Below are 8,925 nucleotides of genomic sequence, written 5' to 3' on the forward strand. Positions count from 1 at the left end.
TTCGGACCATCTTGGCAGATGGAAAAGGACGCTCAGATGAAAGTTGATTTTTAGAATAATGTCCTGTCTACCTTTTTCTACAATGCGTATGATGCATAGATGTACAATCAAAACATAGGTTTAAAACTACTGCCATTGGATATTGACAAGAAACTAGGCCTTTAGTGTAGTTAAATCATGTCAAATGTTTTCCTCAAGTATTAGAAAAAAAGAAAGAAAGAAAAGTTGTATATTTTGTATTCAGGTGTTGATTGATTGATTAAATAACTTACATAATACTAATAATAATTGTACTAGTTGTATGTCATTTCAGAGCCCAGTGCACAAAGCACTTTACACAGCAGAAGAAAAACAAATCAAACACACAGAAACATCCAATTATCCAATGTATTAACATAAACTTCCATGCGTATTGAGAAGGTCACCACAATAAAAAATTACAGAACAGTGGTATACTTAACTTGTTATTCATAGTTACATTAGTTCAGTAGTTACTTGCAATGTTCAGGACGTTATTAGCTCAAGTACTGTTTTAGCATGCTGCATGTTTTCACTGCATTTGTGCAACATCTCACAGAGGGGCCATTGGACACTGCAAAACACACAATCTGTTCTCAGTCAAACACACACAAGAGAAAGGATAAAAACACAACTAAATACATCAACTGGTTTGTGTAAGACTTTCGTACCAAATGTTCATTGTCCACAGGCAAGACGTGCATAATAGTCACTGCTCTTAATGTTACAGATACAGAAGAATCATGCTTGTTATAAAAAAGAATTGATTGTATTATATCATTGAAAATGAAATAGAATGACTGTTAATATACTGTAAAATATAGAGTACAACAACAGACCAAATCCACCAAGAAGTTTTACCATGACTGTAGTGGAAGGTAAAGGGGGTTTGGAGATAGACACACACGCCCAGGTCGTCATACTTTAAACGTCCACCCTGTTTCCAGGCAATCGGCAGAAGGTTTGATGATCAGAGCATAGGGTTGATTTGATGGTTTAGTCCAATGATGTTACTCAGAGAGAGAGCTGGTGTGCAGAGGACAAGCAATAATCCAACACTAGACACTTGTGACCTCAGAACCATCTACACCCAGATGTTCCTCTCTCTCCGTCATAACATGCTGATCTTCCCATATTCTTTGTTTCCTCACAGCACCAGTTCAGGCTCCTAAAAGTAGAAAGTAGTTGCATGAAGCTGAAAACACCAAAGGCCAATTTTCTTCCTCTGCAATTTGTTATTGTATCAATAATTTTAAACAACCAAAGTTAATCCTAGTTCATTTGTTTGTAGACATTCAAATCCACATTTCAGCACAAATATTCTCAAAAAATCTCAATATATATATATATATATATATATATATATATATATATATATATATATATATATATATATATATATATATATATATATTTTAATGACACCACATCAGAATGTGAAGACATTCTTCGGTATGAACATGAAGATGTTCATACCTCATACCTGCATTGGGGCAGCAGGCGCTCCTGAGCAGTGGAAGTGGACGTTTTGCCACCGGCTGTCCCTGCGGTGCCATACTCGAGTCTCCTCTGATTGGCTGGACCGCGGGCGTCCCTGTCCGTCGACAAACTGTGTCAAGCGGATGTAAGCGATGCAGGCAGCCTCATCTCCGATGATATGAACGTGAGGGTTGAGGATGGTGGTGTGAATGGGCTTGTTGTTCTTTGAGAGGACTATAAAATGAAAAGTGGGCAAAATATAAGACGAATAAATGTATATCAAATAAGTGACAATAAGGAACTTACGATTGTCAAAATAAAATCTGTGAAAGTCCATTCCTTCCACAAGATTACCCAAACCCTCAGGCTCAAACGAGGTGAGGCCAGGGTCACAAATCTTTCTGTGAAAACATGCAGACAAAAATGACAACTTTGTCATAACCTTCGGTGCAATATGGATGAAATTAATCTAAACAAAAACACATTTGTGAATCTGAAGCGCTGTTAGAATGCAACTCTCCTGGATGAGTGATTACTTCTACATTCATGCAATAATGTAAAATGTATCATGAAATCAAAAGTGTTATATCTATAGTATAGTGTGCATGTCCAAAATATGGTATTTTATTTTAAAAGCAACATTGCATCAACAATGTTCAGAACAGCCTGCCCCTCCCTTACTCAATCTGTCAAGCATTTGTCTAAAGTGTTTGGTATTAAGAGGATAAAACAAGTAATTACTCTTTAATCTTTTAATACAAAGATCAAACACATTTGTATGCAGTCAGATTAAAAAAAAATTCCAGGTCGATAGAGAGCGTTAGTGGTTACTTCACATCAAGATACACAAAAACACAAAAAAATGTACAAAACCATATAAAGAACTCACGCATAGGCCTCAAAGTCTCCGTTGTTGACAGCTTCAATAAGCTGCTCGGTGATCTTTATGATCTCCTGTTTCCGAGCTGCAGGGAAATGAGCACACTGTGATACCGTCCCATGTGACACCTCATCACATCAAAATGGTTATACGATGCACCAAAGCGTATAATAATGTTGCTGAAATTAATTGCACAACATGATTGTTAAAACAAACACTGTGGACTTCCAACTCACTGACAGCATTGCAAATCTTATCTTCCGTGTCCCTCAAATGTGTCAACCTGAATAAAGTCTCCACTACGCTTCAGCGCACACTTTAAACTACTTCCTTAAGTTGTTTGTTTCCTCTCCCTCTGAAGACATATATTATTCTTTACCTATTAAGAAGAGTATATAATTGTCCTCTCTCACCTCCATCCATCTTTCTTCACTTCTTCATTTTGCATGTCAGGCTGCTGTAGCTCATCACTCTATCCTTGTCCCAGCACTGGATGAGATTTAGTGTGTCCTGTTCGACTGCTTCCTCCCGACTCTGAGAGGACGGCTTAGTGCTCCCCTGTGTCTCCCTTGTGCCCTCCCTCTCCCCCTCTCTATTTCAGTTGCTTATTTCCCTACATCTCTCCTACTCCGTCAGAAACCACTCCTAGAACATGCACATTTTTCATTTTATTTACAAATATGCAAAATCACAAGCTTCATACAAATAGGTCCTCACATGAGTATGTTTAACTTCATCTGTTTTGAAAGAATTACATAAGTCAATACTTGGTTTATGTTAATGTCCAATATTTGTTAAGCCAAAGGTTAAACTGATGCATCATCGTGGGAACTATCTCAAACCATTTTTAGAAACCATCTGCCATTATGAAATCAAAAGCATAAATTATTTAGATGTTTCAGAATGTGTATGAATTATGAATACTAAAACATCTTCCTTAAATGGAGCTAACCATGAGCCCGCAAAATAAATTCATATTTGACTTCTTACAAGACAAGTAACGATATAAACACTGAGAGATGTCTTTTTTACGATGTGTTATTTAAAATAATCATGTTTATGTTAAATGAACAATTTAACTGGTACACTCTTATTATCAATCGTAAGCCAGCAAGACAGAGAGCTCCTTTCAACATAGTCAACAATGTATTCTGTTATTTTTGCAAATGCATTTTGCATTTACCAGATTTTAATGCATCTGCTTTCTACCGGTAAGTTTTTACAACACATGTTATCTATTTATTTCTCATATGAACACATTGATTCAGTAAGCAAGTGGTCAGAGCAGGGGTCAAGTCACCATAGTTTGTTTTTCATGATAACCTGTTTGTCTACTGTCATAATAGCCAAAGCTTAATTTTACCTTTCACGTCCTCATCCTCTATGGTGGTGTTACTGCTGTCCGATGATCCCTGCCGACAAATACATATAGATGTCAGTAGACATCAATGAGATTTTACTTGTGGACACCCCGTCACAAAATAAGGCATGCACACACTTTTAAAACAGATTTTGCAGTTGAACCTTTAACACAAAACACCACACTCTGGCCAGACTCAGTGACAGTGAATCTGTGAGCGAGTCAGCAGCTGCACAAAGGCACAGTGCCAATAAGGATTTGGAACATCACTGTTCCTACAGTTCAACAGTGGGACAGGCGCTACAATAGGCAAGGTCTGATTGAATTGTTCGACTTGAAGCATTATTGCAGAGCCTCCCATCTTTACATACAGGGGCACTATAACAGTACAACTGCACATCACTTTAGAGCTCATCATGCACAAAGTACATAAAAACACAAAGATATACTCAACAAAATACACCTGCAGAAACTGTTTTAGCGACAAGATCACAGGTGGGAAAATGGAGTACTGGTAAATGGAAAGAGTGAGTAAGATGTACCTTGATCCCATCTATCGGGTTATGAATAACAGTAGTCTGAGGCTCCTGGATAACAATTAGAAGTAAAGACAAGGGAGACGGATGTGAATGCAGCAAAGATATGCTAACATGGGTATTAAAAGGCTTATAGGAAACCTGTAAATGCAACACAACAAATGCAGGAAACATGGACAATGTAACATGAAAGAACACACTTGAAAAGTAGAAGATGAGGGCGACAGTGGGTCTCCGAAGATCTCATAGGTCATTAAACATTTTTTCTCCACTTTACCCAATAAAAAAAAACCATCAAGTTATTGGCCAATGATTTTCAGACAGTGTTTACACGGTGCATCAGGAATGAACTAAAATGTTTCTGTAAATTTCTTAGTCGAGTTTCAAGGTCTGCACAAAATGTTAATGGTTCAGGAAATTAACCAGAAAAGGGCAGAAATATCACTTTGGAGGATTACACTGGACATTTCTATCTCTTTTTTAGGTCTGTTTTAATAGCTTTAATGTTAAAGTATACACTTGATATTCTCATTTTTAATATCTCCAAAGTAACAATTGCAATATTATAATATTTTCGATAAATCTACCACCTCTACTTTGGGATTCGCATCATTAATGCTAGGAATGATCAGATATGGATTTGTCTTGTAGTTATTTCTCCATGTCATTTACAATATTTCAACATCTTTAGGAAGGCCCACATATTGTAGTTAAGATGAAGTATAGTTCACAAGACAGCGTTTCACTTGATGAAAAAGAGGAATAACTCCAAAAAATGTTTGACCCAAATGTGCTTATATATTGTAAGGTTTCATCATACAGTTTAGATTTGTGTTGAGTATGGCATTATCGTGAAAAATTCAATGTCAAAACTCTGATTTAATTGATTATAATTCCTAATGAGCACACATTTTCTGTTTGTTCCTTGTTCACCCTTCACACATGTGTGTTTTGTCACATAGAGACAAACAGAGACAGAGCTGCGTACCAGTGCAGCAGACGGGCCTTTGGGACTGGTGACTGTGCTGTTTCTGGTGCTGTTGGTCTGGGGCTGAGCACAAAACACAAAGAGCTCCATTAGTGCACAGTAACAACAAAAAGTGCCCTGGATGGATTCAAAGAGTGTTTATTGTTGTAAATGGGAGGTGCTAAGGAAAATCTATCTGCTGTAGAGGGTTTGTGTTTTCAAAAGCAGATTGAGTGGCCAATTACATTACATTTCACACAAATGTGGATAAAAATGTACAGATCAGTCAGTGACACCAAATTTAAATTTGACATTACATCACAGACAGATTTTAGGAACCGCCATGCCAGCATGCACACAAATGGATGTATTTGTTTAAAACCAGAACCTTGTAAATAATGCCCATTTAACGTTAGTTTATTATGTCAAAATGTGTGGCATAGCCTATAAGTGTTACACTATATTAAGTGATCATTATAATGTTTTATTACTTACCCATGTCCTGTTTTCATTTCTTTGATAATTCCGTTTGTTCTTTAATTATTAAAACATAAATTTCCAATGTATAATAATATAATTATTGAAATCCAAATGGTTTATTTGCCAGAGGCTGATTTCAAGTTTTAAATATGTACTTCTGTAGAAAACAGAGGTTTTCTGAGGCAGCTGAAGCCTCAGAATTGGGTGCACTAAAGGAGAAACTATGATTATGTAAAAACAGATTAATCATCTGTTGGAAAATAATCTGAGATTAGCATCAGAGCACCAAAAGAGAAGCGTGTGTGTGCAAATTAGAGATGCTTGTATGAAAAGGTTTAGTTATTTTTTATCAAGAGTAGAACTATTTAGGTTTAGAGTTGTCCAAAAATCTAGTTAAGAATCACAAAACTTTAATATCTTACTGAGCAGGATCTACTCACTTAATTTATTTAACAAAACCAAAATAAACCAGCAAATGTTTATTTTAATCACATTACACATATCCATGCATATTAACAGTGACAGAATGAACACAATATGAGGGGTACAACCTTTGTCTGAGTCTAAAACAAAAACACTACAGGCTCGACAATATCTTGCAGAACAAGGAGCCACTGCTTTAAAAACATCTCATTTGGGACAATAACTGCTACTTCGCTTGCTGCGCTAGTCATGAAGCAACCAATCCCAGAACTTTAGTAGAGCAGAAAACATGAATACGTAAATAATTAAATAACCCCATTAAATGTCTGTTAAAAGCTCCCACAAGTGTGCCTCAACTTGAAGTCATGAGTCACCGTGTTACTTCACTAAAGCACACGTGCATTTACAGATACACATAAAGATACACATGCGGGTTGTGATTCCATTCAGCAAGGCAGATACAAAAAAAAAAAAAAAAGAAGGAAAAGAGGCCGATCAAAACGGATCTCAAGACTCACCTTGACATCAGGCTTTTTATTGAGGAGACTCTTGGCTGCTGCAGAGAGGGAGAACGACACACCTTCAGATGGCAGAGTACACATTTTACCAGCTCAGATGCCCACACTTGTCTACATCGCTTAACCTGGAGGATATCTCGGAGTTATACAAATGACCATGTTTGCCCTTTAACACAACAAACCAAATGTGCCCCTCTCGAAAACTCCTCCAACAACACTAAAGAAAACCTCACATTATCAAACAGACACATTGCAAATCTCCATCAGCTGGCACCTAACACAGCATTGCATAAGCAGAGGGCAGCGGCATTGAAGCAAAGGTCTGTCATTTACCATTTAATCCCAATATTCTCCCCGGCGGACACACACACGCACTGGCCAGGATTAAGGGCAAAAGCATGAGGGAAATGGAGCTGCAGGTATATGATAATGGGGCTGTTAATCTCTCAAACCACAACTAGGTTTATTCATAGTTTCAAAGTGGAAACAACTCAGCCAGAGAAACGCCTAAAATGCAAACTGAAACATGACTTATTGCATTCAAGCTCTTTCCGTTTTAAAAAGCACTCAGCACATTTATACATTTTAATCCCTTCTAGTGCGTGAGAAATTTAAGACGCAACATAGAAACAGATTTGTGTGGTGATTCCTCTGAGGCGAAGGGACACACCAGAAAACGAGAAAAAGAAAAGCCGAGTCTAAACCAGGAAAAGAGTTCTGACGATTAAATACGCTGTGCTTCAGAGGAGCGATGAGCTTACCTTGGCGAACGTTTCCGAAGCATTAGGGAAAGATTTGGGAAGACAGATTAAAAAGAGCTAAACCATTGGAACCAGAATGTTTCAGAATTCAGCAATGTTATTTTTTATTTTTACATTTTAATTAAATCACGATGACATAATAGGATACAGGGGCCCAGACCCCACCAAAGCCAAAAATAACATCATCACTAGAGTCTTTAGATGTGATTACCTTGTTCAACAATGCCTGCAGCGGTCCCAGCAACTGCACTGACCGCAGCAGGGGCTGTAGTCTGACGTCCCACTTAAAAACAGACATAAAATTCTTGCAATTGTGCCTTTTGACTTAATCTAGCCACATGTGTATTTCTTTCTACATAGGACAGAAACATCACTAAGTACAATATATCCGGTGTTGGCTGGTAAATTTGCATTGCTTCCATCAAAATGAATGTAAGTGTTAAAAGTGTGTCTGAAACAGGTGGTGTTTTCCTCAGAAAGCTGAGATTCGCCCTTCATCCAGAGAACTGCACTTACCAGAGAAGTTTCTGGAGACTAGCATCGTGGTCAGAATCGCCCCCTTGACAAAAAGCAGAGGAAATCAGATTTCAAAAGGTGACAATGACTCTTAAACAAATAAATAAAATGTTTTCTTTAAAACCTTGAGTTTCCTTCTGGCGTTAAACTTCTTGAGACACTCGACAGTCTCCTGTCTGTGCATCATAGAGGCAACGGTTGAGCGTTGCTGAAAGTAGAAAAAGAAAGAGAAACTATAAATAAGGCATCAGGAACAGGCAATGACAGCTTAACATGGGAAAAGTGTGAGTTAGATTTGAGCCCAGATATAGCACTTAAGGTGACAACTATAGATCGATTCTTTAGGACCATACACTTTATTGTCCCCGCTGGGAAATGTGTCCTCTGCATACGACCCATCCTTCAAAGCCACTGGAGCAGTGGTTCTGTAGTGTGTAATGTGAATTAATTCATGTTAATTTATGATATAAACTTATAGACTTACGCAGACCCATGGGTGCTTCAGGGCCTCTTGTGCAGTGATTCTCTTGGCCGGGTTAATAGTCAGCATCTGGTTGATCAGGTTTTTAGCCTCAGGCGTCACTGTGTCCCATTCTGGAGAGGGAAACTGCACACACACACTACATTTTTTTTCTCAAAATTGTGTGACTTTGTACAAAGTATGTCTGTCCAACATTAAATCTAATTATACATTTGCAACATACAGAGTAGATGTTGAAACTTGGTTTGGTTTTAATTTGACAGTAATAATTCATTGTAAATGACAAACTTACATCGTAGGCTCCTGCTTTTATTTGCTGGTAGAGTTTGTGTTGGTCTTCGTCCCAAAATGGAGGGTATCCAACCAAAAGAATATAGAGAATCACACCTACTCAAAAGAATATATACTTAAAAATAAGGAACGGGCATCTGTTAGAATTCTAGAAATGAAATCTGGAAAAATCCATACCACATGCCCAGATGTCGACAGGTTTACCATACGCCTCT

The 8,925-nt window shown here is 37.7% G+C and overlaps 1 protein-coding gene across 5 annotated transcripts in view; it reads right to left on the reverse strand.

The window, feature by feature from the left end:
• Nucleotides 1–373: 373 nt before the first annotated feature.
• Nucleotides 374–8,925, reverse strand: part of camk2b2 (calcium/calmodulin-dependent protein kinase (CaM kinase) II beta 2) — an 18,734-nt gene continuing 10,182 nt past the window's right edge. For 3 of the 5 annotated variants that reach the window (XM_072454253.1, XM_072454252.1, XM_072454255.1), the window contains 12 exons: nt 8,888–8,925; nt 8,712–8,806; nt 8,423–8,545; nt 8,063–8,146; nt 7,939–7,981; nt 7,634–7,705; nt 6,662–6,699; nt 3,741–3,789; nt 2,387–2,462; nt 1,804–1,898; nt 1,495–1,731; nt 374–1,186 (listed from right to left, as the gene is read on the reverse strand). The exon at nt 8,888–8,925 is cut by the window's right edge and continues 46 nt beyond it. In XM_072454253.1, the coding sequence (XP_072310354.1) occupies nt 1,496–1,731; nt 1,804–1,898; nt 2,387–2,462; nt 3,741–3,789; nt 6,662–6,699; nt 7,634–7,705; nt 7,939–7,981; nt 8,063–8,146; nt 8,423–8,545; nt 8,712–8,806; nt 8,888–8,925 (949 nt within the window). In that variant the 3' untranslated portion in view covers nt 374–1,186; nt 1,495. Of the gene's footprint in view, nt 1,187–1,494; nt 1,732–1,803; nt 1,899–2,386; nt 2,463–3,740; nt 3,790–4,279; nt 4,325–5,261; nt 5,325–6,661; nt 6,700–7,633; nt 7,706–7,938; nt 7,982–8,062; nt 8,147–8,422; nt 8,546–8,711; nt 8,807–8,887 lie in introns of all 5 variants that reach the window. The other 2 variants (XM_072454256.1, XM_072454254.1) reach the window with 2 other exon arrangements.

This window comes from Eucyclogobius newberryi, unplaced genomic scaffold (genome assembly GCF_026437365.1).
Source record: "Eucyclogobius newberryi isolate DKJ021-1_F unplaced genomic scaffold, fEucNew1.0.hap1 SCAF_2, whole genome shotgun sequence".
Taxonomy (NCBI): domain Eukaryota; kingdom Metazoa; phylum Chordata; class Actinopteri; order Gobiiformes; family Gobiidae; genus Eucyclogobius; species Eucyclogobius newberryi.